This window comes from Mustela nigripes, chromosome 13 (genome assembly GCF_022355385.1).
Source record: "Mustela nigripes isolate SB6536 chromosome 13, MUSNIG.SB6536, whole genome shotgun sequence".
In the NCBI taxonomy this organism is placed as follows: domain Eukaryota; kingdom Metazoa; phylum Chordata; class Mammalia; order Carnivora; family Mustelidae; genus Mustela; species Mustela nigripes.
In genome coordinates, this window is record NC_081569.1 from 45045021 (window position 1) to 45065062 (window position 20042).

The window sequence follows — 20042 nt, forward strand, 5'->3', positions numbered from 1 at the left end:
TCTGCCTACTTGCGATCTTTGTCAAATAAATAAATAATATATATAAAAAAATAAGGTGAGGATAGAGGGGATATGGAAGAGTAAGAAAGGGAGACACAAACACATTACATAAGTAAGCATGACAGAAAAAAAGAGAAGAACACTAAATAAGAGTCTGATCTATGTAAATACAATTCTGTGGGTTCCCTCAGTATTATCCAACCATTACACAGCAGGAACTTTACAATAGTATAATTTTTTATTATCCACAGTAAGACTGTTCTCAAATGATAATAACATCCAATTTCCTTAGACAGAAAAGATATATTTGGATATATAACCAGAAGGCCATGTGAGACTCTCAGTGGACATTAGACTTTAATGGTTACTTGTGATATTCTAAAGTTTTTACCAATAAAACCAAACCTGAAGCCCAGATCTTCACTTTTTCTCCTTTACCACCAAGTGACTTCTATAGCAGCCAGTACACATAATCCTTTAATAAATCTCCAAATCAGTTTGAGGAAATCAAAGGCCTTCCCTAAATCCTGGTAGCATATACATCAACTTAACTGAATGTATCACACACATAAAGGGTGGAGTTCTTAGAGTTCTCAGGAAACTGACCACCTAACTGAAAGTACAAATAAAACACAAGGTACTATAAAAGGCAAAAGGAAAAATAATTAGACTTCATTGAATTGCTACAGAAAGCTGCATGCTAAGAGGAAAGAGGGTGGGTTTTCCTCCTTTTCCGTATCAACCTGCACTCTGTGTATATGTCCACCACTCTTTGAAGTTGCTGGATAGAACTTTAAATTTGTGAGATAAGATAAACAGGTAAGTGAAAGAGAAGCACTACCTCAGAAGTAGTTAAATGCAATTTCTAAAGTAGAAATGACATGAGCCATCCAAGAGAGATACAAAAATAATTTTCAAACAATATCTCAACTTACAACTTTGGCAGACTCAGAAAATATGGACCAGCCCTTTCCTTATTAAGCAGCAACACTATATTTGAAAATGGTGAACCTAAGTAACCAGAACACATTGAATACCAGGGCTATAAAATGGGTGATTTATAATTTAAACTAAGATTCTTCCTTTCTAAAACTTGAGTTCTTCTAGGCCCTAACTTAATATTGTCAAAACACTGGGGTCATATGAAGTTGTACTACAGCTTTTTTATACTGCATAAACACAGCAAATGTTGACCAAACATATCAGGAAAATAAAAGAGCATACGTTAGATCCATGCCGGCCCAGAACTTCCCATTCACCACTGGTAATTGCTATTTCCTCTTTGACAGGACACTTGAAATCACCTAAAGATAAACATAGTTATCATTCAGCACTCTGTATCAGACTATAAGAAAATGAAACAACAAAGAATATTACTCTAATATTACTCTACGTTAAACAATTCAAGTTATATCTGGGATAATGAAAATGTTTTGAAACTAGACATAGGTGGTGACTGCACAACAGTAGGAATGTACTAAATGCCACTGTTCATCTTATTTTTCTTAATGTTTTAATTTTCATAAAAAAGTAATCTCTATGCCCAACATGAGGCTTGAACTCAAGACACTGACATTAAGAGTCATATGCTCCACCACCTAAGCCAGGCAGGTGCCCTGCCACTATTCATTTAAAAATGTTTGTTCAGGGTGCCTGGGTGGCTCAGTGGGTTAAGCCGCTGCCTTCAGCTCAGGTCATGATCTCAGGGTTCTGGATCGAGTCCCGCATTGGGCTCTCTGCTCAGCAGGGAGCCTGCTTCCCTCTCTCTCTCTCTCTCTGCCTACCTCTCTCTCCGTCTACTTGTGATCTCTCTCTGTCAAAAAAAAAAAAAAAAAAAAAAAAAGTTTGTTCAAGGGATGCCTGGGTTGCTCAGTCGGCTAGGCCTCAGACTCTTTAAACAGCATTTTTTTTTTTAAGATTTTATTTATTAATTTGACAGACAGAGATCACAAGTAGGCAGAGAAGCAGGCAGAGAGAGAGGGAGAAGCAGGTTCCCCGCTGAGCAGAGAGCCCGATGCGGGGCTCGATCCCAGGACCCTGGGATCATGACCTGAGCCGAAGGCAGAGGCTTTAACCCACCGAGCCACCCAGGCGCCCCATAGGCCTCAGACTCTTGATTTCAGCTCAGGTCATGATCTCATGGCTGTTGAGACTGAGCCCCAAGACAGGCTCCACACTCAGTGGGGAGTCGGCTTGAGATTCTCACTCTCCCTCTCCCCATTGAACCCTCCCCAACCATAAATATAGAAATCTCTAAAAAAAAATAAATAAATAAAATGTTTGTTTAAAATGTTTATTCTATAAATGAAACAACTTGGGACTGGGAGGGAGACAAACCATAAGTGACTCTTAAATCTCACAAAACAAACTGAGGGCTGATGGGGAGAGGGGGGTTGGGAAAAGGGAGGTGGGGTTATGAACATTGGGGAGGGTATGTGCTATGGTGAGTGCTGTGAAGTGTGTAAACCTGGAGATTCGCAGACCTGTACCCCTGGGGATAAAAATGTATTATATGTTTATAAATAAATAAATAAATAAATAAATAAGTTAAAAAATGTTTATTCTAAAGTGGTTAATTTAGTGTTATGTGAATTTCACCTTACTTTAATAAAAGTCTATAGTTAAAAAAATTCCAAGTTATGAGTCTTCACAATACAATGGAATAATGGTAGAAGGATCCCTCTAAATCAAGTAAAAACAGCAAAATAGCTTATTTTTTCTTTTAAGATTTTATTTATTTGACAGACAGAGATCACAAGCAGGCAGAGATGCAGGCAGAGAGGGGCGGGGGAAGCAGGCTCACCGCTGAGCAGAGAGCCCAATGTGGGGCTCCATCCCAGGACCTGAGCCAAAGGCAGAGCCCTCAACCCACTGAACCACCCAGGAGCCCCAGCAAAATAGATTCTGATGGCAAAGCGAGAAAAGAACTCAAAAGCAACTGTATTCCTAGACCTAGAAGTCTAATGGGTTGGTTGACAAGGCATTTTCTCTAGAAATGCAATGAACTACTTAAAAAGCCACAAAAGAAAAATTTTTATACAATTGTTCCTCATCTGCCAAAAATAAACTGGGTATTACCATGGTAAATGCCAACATGCCCCATTTGTCTTTAAGAGATTCTGTCTGGGTAAAGACAACTCTCTCGGTGGCTGGTGGCCGAAGCAGGAGGTTAAAAAATGGAAACCATTTCTCTTTGCCTAATAGCATTGTGGGAAGAGATAGACAGGGACAGACTGAGATGGTGAGATGGTGAGATGGTATGGGAGTCTTAACTAGGGTCCCTGTAAGGTTAAAGAAGTTGATTTATTTTTTTCTTAGACATAAAAATTCAACTTAGTACTTTAAATTTTATGTCCAGGAAATCTATGTAAGTATTATTTGATATATATATGAAACAAGTACTGATTGTTTCACATTATAGCCACTTGAGGAAGAAGACGGAAGAGGAAGATGAAGTGGTATCAAGGAAAAAGGAAGATTTGGAACAAGAAAGTCTAAGAAGAAAGGAGTGGAAGGGAACGAAGAGGTACATAAACTGAGGGGCCCAGAAAGAGACACTGAGAAGGAACAAAGAGGCCAGGCTTTAGAGACGAATGTTAACTTCCTACATTCTTCAAATTTTAAATTATACAATTTTAAGTAATCAACATTTTGTCACTGTTCCCCAAATACTGTTTTAGTTAATTAATTACTATTCACAGCTCTTTGACCCGTCTTCATCACTAAAATTTCTGGAGGGTTCCTGGGTGGCTCAGTTGGTTAAGCGTCTCCCTTCGGCTCAGGTCACGATCCCAGGGTCCTAGTAGCGAGTCCTGCATTGGGTTCCCTGCTCAGTGGGGAGTCTGTTTCTCCTCCTTCCCTGCTGCTCATGCACTAAAATTTCTGTAATTTCTTAAGCGAATTTAATTTATCAACAATAGAGGAGCTGGTAAGGGCAATGTCACACTAAGGGTCAAGTTAAACTAAGGCTCTCAAGGAAGAAATTCTTTGCCTTGGATATACAAGATCCAGTCTGCCTTAAAAAAATTAGGCCGAGGAAAGGAAGAGAGTCATAGGCAGTATTTATTTTGTTAGCCCTAAGATGTAGCTCACGTTTCCCAAATAAGAAGGTTATTTAAAAGGCCTTGTTGAGAAAAACATGCAAAGTTTTTGCAAAGTTGGCGAAGGATTCAAACAGACATTTCTCCAAAGAAGACATAGAAATGGATAATGACAAATGAAAAGATGCACAATGTTACTAGTCATTAGGGAAATGCAAACCAAAGGCACAATGACATACCACTTCATACCACTTCACTAGGATGGCTATATCCAAACACACAAACAAACATACCACACAGAAAAATAACAGGTGTTGGCAAGGATGCTGATGAACTGGAGCCCTTGTGCACTGCTAATAGGAATGTAAAATGGTGCAGCTGCCACAGAAAAGAGTATGGTGGTTCCTCAAAATATTAAAAATAGAACTGCCACTTGATCTAGTAATTTCACTTCTGGGTATACACCCAAAAGAACTGAAAGCAGGGTCTCAAAACAGGTGTCTGTGCACCCATGCTCATAGCAGCGTTAGTCACAATAGCCAAAATGTGGAAGGAACCCAAGTGTCTGCAGAGAGATGAATGGAAGACATAACGTTGTCTCTACATAGAGCTTTTATTTAGCCTTAAAAAGGAAGGACATTTTCACATGCACTATGACATGGATAAAACTTGAGGGTATTATGCAAAGTGAGGATAGACATAAAAGGGCAAATACTGTATAATCCCAATTATATGAAGTATCTAGAATAGTCAAAATCATACAGACAGAAAGTAGTTGCCAGTGGTTGAGGGGCAGAATTGGACAACATAATTGTATCAATCTGAAGAGCTATAATATTAGCTTCAGTGTAGATGCAGACAGTATTGAAAAGAAAAAAGAAAAAAAAAAGGAGGGGCGCGTGGGTGGCTCAGTCAGTTAAGCAGTTGACTTTTAATTTTTGCTCAGGTCATAATCTCAGTGTCCTGGGATGGAGCCCCATGTTGGGCTCCCTGCTCAGCGGAGGGGAGGCTGCTTCTCCCTCTTCCTCTGCTCCTCTCCCTGACTCATGCTCTCTGCCTCACAATGCTGCTCTCTCTCACTCTCTCTCATTAATAAGTAATCTTAAAAAAGGCCACAGCATGTAAAAACCAAAAACAAAACTAGGAGGTAAAAATACCTAATAACTAAATAACATTTTAAAACAGCCTTTTCAGGGGCACCTGGGTGGCTCAGTGGGTTAAGTCTCTGCCGTCAGCTCAGGTCATGATCCCAGGGATCTGGGATCGAGTCCCGCATTGGGCTCTTTGCTCAGCAGGGAGCCTGCTTCTCCTCATCTCTCTCTCTGTCTGTCTCTCTGCCTATTTGTGATCTCTCTCTCTGTGTCAAATAAATAAATAAAATCTTAGAAAAAAAAAAATAAAAATAAAACAGCCTTTTCAGTCTAAATATGACTTCGGCTCACTTTAAGGAAATTAAAAATTACAGTCAAGGCAAAAGTAGAAAGCAAAAATAAGTAATTCCTTTCCCAGAGATTACTCAATAGTTTCTTATATAGCCATCAAGAACACTGTCCTGTAATTTCACATATGTATTTATACTTTAGCTTCACTTACATATTAAATTTAATGAAGCAAGTACTGATGCTTATAGAGTATATAAAGTATACAAAAGAGGCATTATATTATCCTGCCCCTCCCACTTTCTGCCCCCAACAAACAGATGTATTTTCTAAATAAGAAAGGACTTCTTACTTGGGGCAGGCAGCCCACCACTGGATCGTTTGTATTTGCTCTCCTTTAAAATGGATGTGATTTTGTATAAATGACGGAAACCTGTTTTGCATTCAGAGGCAAAAATAAATTCAATTTCATCTTCATGACTTTGGGGAAAAACATGAAAGATGTCATGGATCTGTAAAATGAATAGCTTAATTTACTATACACATTAATGAAAATACTACATAAACAATTCAATTAAGCTAGAGAAAGAAGAATTAATTGATAAATACATTCTGAAACATAAGTAACTGTTAGTGCTAGGGGTACTGTATATTTACAATATAGATTCTATCTTGTCCTTTCAGATTTATCTCACTTTAGTCACAGACTTCATCACTGAGAAATAAACATTCCCAAATGGTGAAAAAAGAAAAATATGACCAAAAGCGTTTTCTTACTCATTATCTCTATAATCCTTTGAAATATGGCATGAGGTTTAATGATATAAATCTTATTACAGAATCTTATTCTTATCCAAAATTTTATGACTTTTCTTTTCCAAAGAGAAATACTATAAAAGTTGAAGGGTGAATCATATAAAGCCTGTACTCAGCCAAGAAGTGATCTGGCTTCATTTATTTTGTATCTTGTTTAAGAAAATGATAAACTCACTCCCAACTGGTAAATTTTGGTATAGTTTGCCAACTTAAAAGAGAAATTCTCTTCTATATTTCCACTCAGGTCCTCCTCAGAGGCGCTGATGAGGTGTTTTTCAATACCTGATGTGTCCGGGAACAAGAGAAAATTTGTAGCCGGGAGATGTCATTTCAGTGACATCTTTCTATCTACAAATATTTTGATTTACAATGTTCAAACTAAGCAAATAATATTCATGTTTACTCTGAATTTAAAAGACTCATTTTGATAGTTTGCTATAAAACTTCACTTGCTTTAGCATTCTGAGAAAATATATAACCAAGTACAGAAAAGCATACATACATTTATCCAGATGTCTGTGGTTTCTTCATAGATAATTAGTGGCGTCACAGAGTCAGGCACCGACTCGATGAGTCTCTGTCTTTCCATGGCATCATCTTCTACTGGGATAAATAATTCAGGTGAGATCAACACTATCTGTAGGCGAGTTTGGGAGCGATCTAGTAGAATGGACCAAGCACTATTTAAACAAAACAAACAAAAAAGCACCAAAAATAAAGCCATCTCTCAGAAAATGAATATTCCCCTACTCTCTCCTCTAGTACCCATCCGTTATTTCTGTAATCACAATTAAAGAACTGCTTTGGTAGATGTTAAATTATCACTTACAAATGGCTAATTAAAAGTATTAGCTTTTTCTATACTTATTTTTTACAGTTAGGCTTGAGTGGAGTTTTTTAAAAAGTGGTTGTCTTTAAACTCCTAAAACCACGTATGATCTATGACATTGTTTTCTCCCCTTAGTGTCAACAACTGGCAGTCTTGTGAAACTCCTGTTGTCTACCTTAGGAACTACATATAATCACCTTCACATAAAATCTACAAAAATTTTGCTTAAATTATATAATAACAAAATACAGACGTCCTTACATGTAAGCCCTAAGGTCATACAATTTAACCACAGAAAGTACTGAAACCATGACTGGCTATGTAAAAGACAGAATAAAAACGTAATGCTCCTATGCTTACAAGATTACAAATCTGCAAGCTCACTTAGCTCAGGAGAAATTCTCTGTGCAGAAATAACTACTCTGCAAATTTACATGTGAAGGCATCTTCAACTGAAGGACAGGCCTAGTAACAAACATTTCTAAAGTTCTGGATTCTAAATTACTTGTAAAAGAGTGACAATTTAACATACGCACTATTTTCCCTCTGGAGTCCATCCAGCTCTGGCAATATATTCAACTCCTTCAAACAGAATCTCAAAAGGTTGAATTAGTTCCTTATCTATGACATCGATAATCTATTAAAAAAAAAAGGAATCAAGTTACAGAAGACTTATATCAGTAACTTATACTAGTCTACCTTAATCATTATCTTTAACAGCATGACATTTTTTCAGACTTAGGTATTTAAAAAGGCATGAGAGATATAGCAAAACCAGCAGTAAGTTGTGGGTTACCTACATTGGTGAGCTCTTCGTGTCTAAAAAAGTTCTAAGCACAAGAATTAGTACAATCTAAAAGTCTTTTCCCATGAGTTTATATATACTAACAGAGCCCTTGCTAATAACTGGTAAAAACAAGTTTTAATCACTTTATTTAGACTCTAGTACGAAAGAAAAATAATAATCCCTAGTTCCCAACATTTTAGCCTAAATATGATTTGTGTAATATATTAGTGAAATGGCAACTTTTCCCTTTAAAAATCCAGCCAACACAAAAAGTAAGTTAAAAAAAAAAAGGGATAGATAGTTCTCCAAGGAAGATATGCAAATGGCCAATAAGCACATGAAAAGATGCTCAATGTCATTAGCCATCAGGAAAATTTAAGTCAAAATCACAATGAGATACAACTTCAAGCTTACTAGGATGGCTATAATAAATACGACAAACAACAGAAGTGTTGATGAGGATGCAGAGATTGGAAACCTCACACAATGGGAATGTAAAATAGTATAACCACTTTGGGTAAACAGTCTGGCAGTTCCTCAAAAGGGTAAATAAACATGTAGCTATCATATGACTGAAAAATTCCACTTCTCGGTATCTATCAAGAGAAGTGAAAACACACACAGATTCATGGTTGCATTATTCACAACAGCCAAAAGGTGGAACACCCTAATTGTAACTGGTAAGCGGGTAAATAAAATGTGGTGTAGCCACACAGTGGAATATTTTTGGGTGATAAGCAGCATGAAAGTGCTGGGGCGCTTGGCTGGCTCAGTCGGAAGAGCATGTGACCGTTGATCTCAGGCCCCATGTTGGGTGCAAGGATTAAATAAATTAACACAAACTTAAAAAAAAAAGAAAGATAGTGCTGATACATGGTGCAACATAGATGGAGCTTGAAGATATGATGCTAAGTGGAAGAAACCAGACTAGATACTGTATGATAACATTTATATGAAGTGTCCAGATTAGACAAATCTACAGACAGAAAGTAGATCAATGGAATTAATCTAGGGAAATGCAAATCAAAGGCACAATGACATACCACTTCATACCACTTCACTAGGATGAAGTGCCAAGGGACACAGGAAGGTTGGAAGGTAATGATTAAAGGATGTGGAGTTTCTCCTGAAATGTTGAATGATGAAATGATGAAAATGTTCTAAAATTGACTGTTGTGATGGCTTCTGTGAATATACTAAAAGCCATTCGAAACTTTAAATGAGTGAACTGTATTGTATGTGACTTATCTCTCAATAAAGCTGTTAAAGTGTAGAAGAGAAGACTGGGTTTTTTATTGTTTTGTTAATTCGGTTCCACACCTAGCATGGAGCTCAGCGTGGGACCTGACGCATCACCCTGAGATCAAGACCTGATCTGGGATCAAGAGTTAGATGCTTAAGGGTGCCTCTGGGGCTCTGTTGTTGTGTCTGCCTTTGGCTCAGGTCATGATCTCAGGGTCCTGGGATTGGGCCTGCATCAGGCTCCCTGCTTGGCGGAGAGCCTGCTTCTCCCTCTCCCACTCCCCTCCAACTTGTGTTCCCTCTCTCACTGTGTCTCTGTCAAACAAATAAATAAAATCTTAAAATTAAAATTAAAAAAAGGCAGAAGCTTAACCGACTGAGCCACCCAGACTGTTTTTTAATTAATCTTGTGTGCATTCAGCTTATAAGCATTTAACTATCCAAATGTAGAGCAGCAATACAAGGGAAATGTGGGACATCCAACACAGAAGGTGAGTCACTAGTCAATGAATGCTGTCTTTTAAATATTGATCTGGAAAATTAACAATGGCAAAGAGGAAAAACTTTTAGAAAGATGTGGTAAATATGCATATCCCTATATTCCTATCTTGGGAACCAGCAAAAAGTTTCCAAAGCATGGTCCACAGACATCTCAGCAAGTTAAATGGGTTTAAAAAATTAAAAAGTGTATCTAAGATATCTACTAGCCTGGCAAAAAAGTCAACTTGGCATTTTATACTTACCCTTCCTTCAGCATCAATTATTATTTCTGACATCTTAAAGGTGACTTTTGGATTTGCTGTGCCTTTAGAAAGAGACATGAATAATAATCTATAATCAAAATTATTCAAACTAATTTTGCCAGATCAATCCCTTTCATACTTTAGTTAAGTCAGGAATATTGCAGAGTCAGGGCCTCACTGTGTAAGAATCTCAGAAATTCAATTCAAACTCATAATTCTCAACATAGGTATCAAAAAAATATATATGCTTAAAAACATCAAGAGTCAATACAAAATAAGTAAGAGAAATTCTGTATCATTTTGTAATTGACATGTAAACAGCAAAATAGAAAAAAATCATTGACTTATTATGAACATAATCCCTTAAAAATCTTAGTTTCCTAGAAAAAACTCCTCTTTTTTTTTTTCAGTCTTGAAGTAACCAGCTTTGTGCACTTACAAACCTTTGAAAAGAATTAAGTAAGATCAGCCTGTGATTAAGAAATCTACTTCAGTGACACTTAATGAATAATCTATCTTTACGAAGGCTGTAAATGACTAATTTGGCCATACCTTTGGATGACTACAGAGAGAATCTTGTTTGGAAAGTAGAAATGAGTGAATATAAATGTCAATGGAATAAAGTACCTGTTTTAGGATAACGGAATGAATCTGCCCTCCTTGTTTCCAACATAGGGGATGTAACATGAATAATTTCCACCTCAGATTCATCATTTTCTTCATATAGAATTCTTAGAATTTTGCTGCCACTGGGAGCTTTTAAAAGGAATTTAAATATTGAAAATTTAGAATAATTATTCCAGAGAATAATCATAACTGACCACTCCCTCTAGTAGTATATTTCCCATAGTGAAAAATAATTTATGTATAAAAAACACTGCCTTTTGTATATCAAAGTCTCGCTAGTCTTTGCACTAGGAAGGTGAATTACTACTAAATCACTTTTGCTCATTAAAGAAGGGTAAAACCTGAAGATAATTATATCTTTTGGGGAGTGGTGGTGGTTGTTTTAATTTAAGTAGGCTCCACACCCAACATGGGGCTTGAACTTATGACCTGGAGTTCAAGAGTCACATACCCTACTGACTGAGTCAGCCAGATGCCCCTGTACCTATACATATTTAACAGGGTAAGCACACCTAGGACTTCAGTTCATGCATACCTTAAAATGCATTCCTTGTTGAAAAATAAATTACTCAATTATATGTATAATATTCCCTGTAACAAAATAAATGCTATTTTTAAAAATTATTTATTTATTTATTTGAGAGAAAGAGAAAGAGCAGGGGAGAGAGGCAGAAAGAGAGGGGAAGAGAGCCACAAAGAGACTCTGTGAGAGCAGATGCGGACTCGATTCCATGACCCCGACAGACACCACGACCTGAGCTGAAACAGAGTCAGACACCCATCCAACTGTGCCACCCAGACACCCTGAATATAAATGCTAGTTAAACAGAATATAGCTTTCTTTTTATGGTTTCTCTAATTCATGTTAGAATCTTGTTCTAACAAACACAGTTATGGCAAAACATTTTACATCTTAAAACTGAATGTCCAAATCTAAGACATGGCTTAAAAATAAGTATTTTTCATGGTCCCTCAGAGAAATGTTCAAAATAGGAGCTGCTGGGGCGCTCAGTGAGTAAAGTGAGTAACTTTTGATCTTGGGGTTGTGAATTCAAGCCCCACACTGGGCAAAGAGCTTACTTAAAAAAACAAAAAATGCAATCCATTGTTATGTCATGAAATCTATTAATGGGCAATAACAAGCATTTAAATATACAATGAACAAAAAATATACAATATCAGAGTGCATTACACATACAGCTAAGTATTGCTTCATAAGATTTGTTTTTAGTTTTTGTATACAATACATGTACAAAACATTAGGCTAAAATGTAAAGCAAATTTCTAACTGGATCTTCAGAGAAAGGTGTTTCACAGGCAATAAAATACTTGTGAATTCATGCAGAAAAGGGAGGAATTTGTGCCTTTTTCCTGATCCATTCATACACTAATCTGGCCGTACATTTATGCACTCCAGTCAATCCTACGTTTTTACTGCAACGCACTGGGTATAGGATTTTCTTTTTATTTTGTCACCAATACTGCCACTAACACCAGCCTCTACATGAAAGACTGGCAAAAAGAGTTAAAGACCTGAGGTATTAATACAATTACTTTTTTATTTTTATTAGAATTAATTATAGTAGGATAAAACCTATATATTCTAAATAACTACTGATAGGATACAATCTTCATGACTTCATAATCTACTATTCAGGACTTAGCATCGAGCACTTAACTAACTGGCAGTTGAATCTCATAATATTTTAGTTAACTTCTATTATTTTGAACCCCCTTACTTGTTTCAGCTTCTGGACACCACCAGTAGCCAGAATATCTATCAAATTCTTCTTGAAGAACAAAGGTAGCAACTCCAGCTGATCTGGGATCTTCTTCCATGTTGGCTAGCTCTAGACAAACATAAATAGCAAAATTATCACAAGAAGTTCTCTAACTTTTCATAGGTACTAAGCACAATGATTTGCATGCTGAATGAAATCTGCATGCATAATGAAATGTAGCTGTAGTATTGTGGGGAAGTCTGGAGCCAAATGGACTGTATATAAATCTGAGCTCCATCATGTACTAACCGACTGAACTTGTGCAAATCAACCAACCTCATTCCACTGAAGTGTCCCATTTGTAAATGGGAATAAGAATCATTAGGGTCAAGTGAGTTAATTCACATAAAGCACTTAGAACAAAGCCTGAACCAAAATACGTGCTCCATAAAAGTCAGTTATTATTTCCCCCATTAAGCTACTAACATCATGGAAAAAAAGGATACATGGAAACGGTCACAGTGATTTGTAACTTCTACCCAGAGATGTCCAACTTTAGATCTAGAATGGTTCTTACACATCATGTAATCTTCATCCTTCTTCTCTCTCCCCTTCCTGCAGTCAACTTTTATCTGTTTTACACTTTCCAGTAAATAGTTTGAAGGGAACTCTTGCTTTAAAAATAACCCTCCCAGGATGCCTAGCTGGCTCAGTCAGTTAAGAGTCTGCCTTCAGGGTCCTAGGATGGAGCCCCCCTTCCGGCTCCTTGCTCAGTGGGGAGCCCGCTTTTCCTTCTGCCTGTCGCTCCCCTTGTACTTTCCCTCTGACAAATAAACAAATGAAATCTTTGAAAAAAAATAAATACATACTCCCCCAGCCCATCCCAAAGTCATAAATTTTATAAATTTCATGACATGGAAGGCTGCCTGAACGGCTCAGTTGGTTAAGCATCTGCCTTTGGCTCAGGTCATGATCCCACGGTCCTGGGACCAAACCCTGTATCAGGTTCCCTACGCAGGAGGGAGCCTGCTTCTTCCTCTATCTCTGCTGCTCCCCCTGCCTGCGCTCTATGACATGTGCGTGTGTGCGCATGCACACACACACACACACACACACACTCTCCCCCCATACTTTCTGTGTGTCAAATAAATAAATAAAATCTTAAAAAAAAAAAAGATTTCATGGGCACCTGGGTGGCTCTGTGGGTTAAGCCTCTGCCTTCGGCTCAGGTCATGATCTCAGGGACTTGGGATCGAGTCCCGCATCAGGCTCTCTGCTTGGCAGGGAGCCTGCTTCCTCCTCTCTCTCTCTACCTGCCTCTCTGCCTACTTATGATCTCTCTCTGTCAAATAAATAAATAAAATCTTAAAAAAAAAAAAAAAAGATTTCATGACATGGAGAAATATTTGTAATATACTTGGATTTAAAATAGCCCTATTACTAAATGGCATGTACACTATAATTTCATTCATAAAAATGTTAAACATACATTTTAAAAAGTGCTGGGACATAAACCAAAATGTGGTTCTCTCCAAATATGAGACAGACTACAGAGAAGCATTTTTTTAAAAAACTGTTTTATAATTAATAAAATTTTAGGTGTACTATCTGTGAAAAATGTATGTATTTGTGTAACCAATCACACCCTATCAAGACATAAGATATTTCCAACACCTAGAATGTTTTCTCCTGCCTCTTCTCAGTCAATACCCATTCTCACCCCAGAAGCAAACATTCATCTGATTTCTGTCACTAGAGGTTAGTTCTGCATATTCTAGAGTATTATATAAGTGAAGTCATACTTTGTCTGCTTTTTGAGATTCACCAATATTGTTACATGTATCAACAATCCATTCCTGTTTATTGTTGGATGATATTTCAGAGCATACCACATTTTGTTTTGTTTTTTAAAATCCATTCACCTATTAATGGTATCTGGGCTGTTATCGTCATTGTCAGTTATTGGTGATATGAATAAAGATACTATAATCTTTCTTGTATAGGGGTCTTTGTGGGTGTATGTTTTCTCTTGAATAAAGACCTGGGAGTGGAATGACTGGATAGTATGATGAGTGTTTAACTTTATAAGAAACTGTCACATAGTTTTCCATAGTATTTGTATTATTTCATATTCTTACTAGCCACGTGTGAAAATTCCTCTCCAACATTTGTGTTCTTAATCTTTTTCATTTTAGCCATTCTAATGGGTGTATTGTAATATGTCATAGTGATTTCAATATTATAGACAAGCATCAATGTATTGTTTTTGGTTATCTGTATTTTCTATATAGTCAGACAAATATGCAACATGATTCAATAATCCCCTTTCCAAAAATTCTGAGTCCAGAAGTGTTTGGAACTCAGAATTTGGGGGATTTTTCATATTTATCATGTATCTACCAATTATGTAACATCTCTGGCAGGATAATCAAATACCCTGTAACTGAATACACTAATATTCCTGCAGCAAACTTATGAATAGACCCACTAAGTAGGATTAAGATTATAAATAGCCTCAGGTCAGTTCAGGACAGGTTTTGCCAGCAAATAAGTTTTAACTCTCAACTACTGAAAACTAAGCTCAGTTTTTTTTTTTTTTTAAGATTTTATTTATTTATTTGGACAGACAAATCACAAGGAGACAGAGAGAGGGGGAAGCAGGCTCCCCGCTGAGCAGAGAGCCCAATGCGGGGCTCGATTCCAGGACCCCGAGATCATGACCTGAGCCGAAGACAAAGGCTTTAACCCACTGAGCCACCCAGGCACCCCCTAAGCTCAGTTTTTAAAAGTTTCTTGAATTTTGGAATTAATGATATAGGCAAAACCAGTGTTCGGTTTTCTTGGATCTTTCAACTACCCCAAAGTTATACCCACCATATTGTTTCATATTTGTTCTCTTTTGGATGTGAGAACCACTCATTTCTATCTCCCTTTCACTTACTATAGACTTCAATTATTAAGAGTTATTTATTACATGAATAAAAGGTATCACTTTGTTCTTCTGATAGGTCAATATATCATTTGAGAGTGGAGGCTGGTACTATATTACTTTCACATTCCTTTTCATACTAGGCAGAAAGGAAACACTTGCACATGTTCACTGACTAACCCCATCAGAAAGCAGACTTTCACTTGGAAACTTACTGTAAGCAGAGTTAAGAGTGAAGATGCTTACTCTGTACCTATCTTTCTACTTAAACACATCACTCTTACTAGGTTTCAGACACCATCCTAAACACTTCACAAATATAAACTCATTATAACCTCATAAGAGCACTATAAATGACACACCTTTTTAGATACAGAAACAGAGATCGGTTAAATAACTTACTCAAGGTCACAGAAGTACAAAATGGTAGATCTAGAATTCAAACTGGAATGGTTCTAGACTGCATTTTTATTTTTTATTTTTTTAAAAGATTTTATTTATTTGACTGAGACAGCAAGAGGGGAAACACAAGCAGGGGGAGTGGGAGAGGGAGAAGCAGGCTTCCCGCTGAGCAGCGAGCCCCTTGTGGGGCTCAATCCCAAGACCCTGGGATCATGACCTGAGCCGAAGGCAGAAGCTTCATGACTGAGCCACCCAGGAGCCCCTAGACTGCATTTTTTTTTTTTTTTAAAGATTTTATTTATTTATTTAACAGACAGAGAGAGATCACAAGTAGGCAGAGAGGCAGGCAGAGAGAGAGGAGAAAGTAGGCTCTGGGCTGAGCAGAGAGCCCAATGCGGGGCTTGATCCCAGGACCCTGAGACCATGACCTGAGCCAAAGGCAGAGGCTTAACCCACTGAGCCACTCAGGTGGCCCTAGACTGCATTTTTAACAAGTACATTAATCTTGAAAATAATAAACATACCACATACCTATATGCACAGAAAGGAAAATAATAGTAAGAACAATACTATAGCATCCTGCAGGGTGCTGGTGCTTTCTACTTTAAATTCTGTCAAGAAAGAGATAGAGGCGGAAGGAGGGGAGAGGGAAAGTATTAAGCAGGCTCCACGGAGAGCACAGATCTCACAACACTGAGCTCATGACCTGAGCGGAAATCAAAAGCTGGATGCTTAACCCACTGAGCCACCCAGGCGCCCCTAAATTCTGTCAATCTTCACAATATCCTGTGTGGAAAAACAATTCTACAGAAGAGAAACTAGACTAAAAAATCTTAATTCTATCGGTTATTGTCAGAGATTTTCACTCCCTCAAGTAGGGATTTTCACTGCCTCAAGTAGGATAACTAGTACATAATGAGAGTTCAATGTTTGTTAAAGCATAAAGAAACAGCTAGGAGGGCGCCTGGGTGGCTCAGTGGGTTAAGCTGCTGCCTTCGGCTCAGGTCATGATCTCAGGGTCCTGGGATCGAGTCCCGCATCAGGCTCTCTGCTCAGCAGGGAGCCTGCTTCCTCCTCTCTCTCTCTCTGCCTGCCTCTCTGCCTACTTGTGATCTCTGTCAAATAAATAAATAAAATCTTAAAAAAAAAAAAAAGAAAAGAAACAGCTAGGATTTCCAACTTAGATTTACTAATCATCAACCTAATCCTACTGTCATTGGTAGCCGTTCTGATTCCCTGACTCCAAATGGAGATGCAAAACATGTACTTTTCTTCCTTCCTTCCTTTCATTCTTTCTTTCAATATTTATTTATTTATTTGACACACAGAGAGAGAAAGGGAGAGAGAGTGGAAGCAGGGAGGTAGCGGTGGGTGGAAGGGCAGAGGGAAAGAGAGAAGGAGGAAGCAGCCTCCCCACTGAGCATAGAGTCTAACACGGGGCTTTATCTAAGACCCTGAGATCACAGGGTGCCTGGGTCGCTCAGTGGGTTAAAGCCTCTGCCTTCAGCTCAGGTCATGATCCCAGGGTCCTGGGATCGAGCCCCACATCGGGTTCCCTGCTCAGCAGAGAGCCTGCTTCCCCCTCTCAGCCTACTTGTGATCTCTGTCAAATAAATAAATAAAATCTTAAAAAAAAAAAAAGACCCTGCGATCACGACCTGAGCCAAAATCAAGAGTTGGATGCTTAATAGTCTGGGCCACCCAGGCGCCCCCAAAACATGTACTTTTCACTTAAAAAGTTCCCTATTCCATCCCCTTTGGCCTATCTGATGTTCCATAGAATCTTTGTCCACTTAAACCTGGATAACGTCAACAGTCAAGTTTTGGTGTCCTCGCCTCTAGCCCTGGGATTTTCAAACACAACTTTCACAAAGTATCCACAACAATTTATCTATAATATGACTCTGACCACACCATCCAATTGTTTAAAACTTTCAGTGGACCCTCACATCATGTTAGAGACTCTGCTGATTTACATGAGATACAGATAACCTTTGTCTTGATTACCATTACCTTCTTGATTCAAGCCTTACATTTTAGAACTGTCATACCGCTTTCAACTCCTCATATACCACCTTCTGCATTAAGACCTTTCTCAGGTGGTCCCCTCACTGGAATGTACCGGTTAATGTGCAGTCATATCTAAGATCAGGTTAGGTGCCAGTTAGGTGTCATCTGTTATAGGAAGCCTTTCCTAACCACTATCCCATACTGATACCCTCACAACACCCTATATTTGCTTATCATTCTGTTTTATTATTCATATAGTTTCCTTGAGGGTCTGGGTTATGTCTTACTCAACTCTGTACTCTTAGTTCCTGCCATGTTACCTGGTGCATAGGAACTTAACCTATCTTTATTGACTGATTGGAAAGCTAGAACAGATTTCTTGACTCCTAATTCAGTGTTCTTTCTACCAACGAAAATTGTTCAGGAAACGGCTTCTTCTATAATACTGATAATCCTAATAATGAAAAAAATGTTTGTTGTCAATACACTACTGTATTCTAAAATAACTTAATCAGAAATATGCCCAATAATTCAGCTTTGTGAACATTGGATTAAATAAGATTGAACAAATGAATTTTGAAAGTGACCATCCTTCACTGTGGAACTTACTAATCTTTTGTTTCATGTGTTCAAAGAAAAAGCAATACACCATTTCCCATCTTTCATTTGTATGAAAGCTTCAGAGGAAAACATCTACATCTTTCCTGTGCTTTGAGCTGTGATTGAGAAGTGATTACTATAATCACTTCAATGAAAATTAATTATTTCCACAATACACACAATTCTACAAAGTTTCATTTTTCCTATTATGATAAAGTAGGCTCTCCAAGAAGGGGAGATACATTTTTATGTATTAGGTATTTGTTTGTTTCCCAAAAGCAAGATTAATTTTTTTTAAGATTTTATTTATTTATCAGAGAGAAAGAGGGAACACAAACAGGGAGCAGCAGCAGGAGAGGGAGAAGCAGGCTCCCCTGATGTAAGCAAGGAGTCTGATGTGAGACTCGATCCCAGGACCCCAGGATCATGACCTGAGCCAAAGGAAGATGCTCAACCGACTGAGACACCCAGGCATCCCAAGATTTTTTTTTTGTAAAGATTTTATTTATTTATTTGACAGACAGAGATCACAAGTAGGCAGAGAAGCAGGCAGAGAGAGAGGAGGAAGCAGGCTCCCCACAGAGCAGAGAGCCCGATGTGGGGCTCGATCCCAGGACCCTGAGATCATGACCTGAGCCGAAGGCAGAGGTTTTAACCCACTGAGCCACCCAGGCGCCCCCCAAGATTTTTTTAATTGAAATATTACTTTAATGAAAACAGTTTTGGGGAAATCCAGGCAGTCTTAGTAAGCTAAAGAAATAATCATGTCAAAGGTGCTACAGTGCTATCTGAAAATGAACATTAAAATAAGGCAGCATTATGTGAGTGGTACATATTATTTATCCTCTGTACTTTTTTAAAGATTTGAATTTAAAGTATAAAGGTAACCTACTTTGCCTCAATTTCAAAAAGTGAGCAAAGGCAAAATTTTAAAAATGCTTTTCAGAAAAGTAAATTTGAAGAATTATGTGTTACCATTGTGCACATAGGTGAGCCTCCTTTCTTCTCTGGTTACGATGTTGGATATCCAAATATCATTGCTATGTATAAAAGCAATCCAGTCTGGATCAGCTGGGCATAATTTGGGATCCATGCGAATGTTGGGACAACTAGTCTCTACTAAATTCGGCCGTAGGGGTTGTTGCTAGAAAAGAAAAAACATTTTTAAAGCAAGTATCAGGCTGATACATACTTTATTCATTTGCCAACACCCTTCCTATAAAATGAACAATAATTCCAAGTAAAATGTCAAATATAACTGCTCCTCAGAAAAATATACTTTTGCAAGCCTTAACTTACAAGGACAGACTCTTTTTTTTTTCTTCTTACTATCAATTAGAAAGCTAATGGTAATAGGAAAGTAAATAAGGATTTTTTTTAAAGATTTATTTATTTGAGAATGAAAGCAAGAGAGAGAGAACACTCGAATGTACATGGAAGGGCAGAGGGAGAGGGAGGAGAAAAGCAGACTCCCTACTGGGCGCAGAGTCCCACCACCCATGACCCATGAGATCATGCATGACCTCAGCCAAAATCAAGAGTCAGACACTTAATCCAGTGAGCCACCGCAGGGTGGAAAGTAAATAAAAAAATATAATAGTGCTTCATAAGTTTTATTATCCAAACCTGTTTAATTATTGCTTGTTAAATACTTTTATTAAGCACTTACTTACTGAATACTTATTCAATATTTCAAATTCATTTTACCAATATAAAATAGTACACTCAAAAAGATTTAACAAAAGCCAGGATATTACAATTCCAACAAAAGAATAGTTCTAATACCATGTAAAGAATTACGGTGAGGGGTGCGTGTGTGGCTCAGTTGTTGAGTATCTGACTCTTGATTTCAACTCAGGTCATGACCTCAGGGTCATGAGATCAAGCCCGCACATCAGGCTCTACACGCACTGGGGA

General features: G+C 37.8%; 1 protein-coding gene across 2 annotated transcripts in view; it reads right to left on the bottom strand.

The window, feature by feature from the left end:
• Positions 1–20042, bottom strand: part of DPP8 (dipeptidyl peptidase 8) — a 65336-nt gene that overhangs the window by 22635 nt on the left and 22659 nt on the right. For both annotated transcript variants that reach the window (XM_059372284.1, XM_059372285.1), the window contains exons 6-13: positions 19101–19269; positions 12203–12313; positions 10464–10592; positions 9837–9898; positions 7601–7701; positions 6738–6915; positions 5772–5931; positions 1225–1304 (exon numbers count right to left, since the gene is read on the bottom strand). In XM_059372284.1, coding sequence (XP_059228267.1) covers positions 1225–1304; positions 5772–5931; positions 6738–6915; positions 7601–7701; positions 9837–9898; positions 10464–10592; positions 12203–12313; positions 19101–19269 — 990 coding nt within the window. The remainder of the gene's footprint in view (positions 1–1224; positions 1305–5771; positions 5932–6737; positions 6916–7600; positions 7702–9836; positions 9899–10463; positions 10593–12202; positions 12314–19100; positions 19270–20042) is intronic.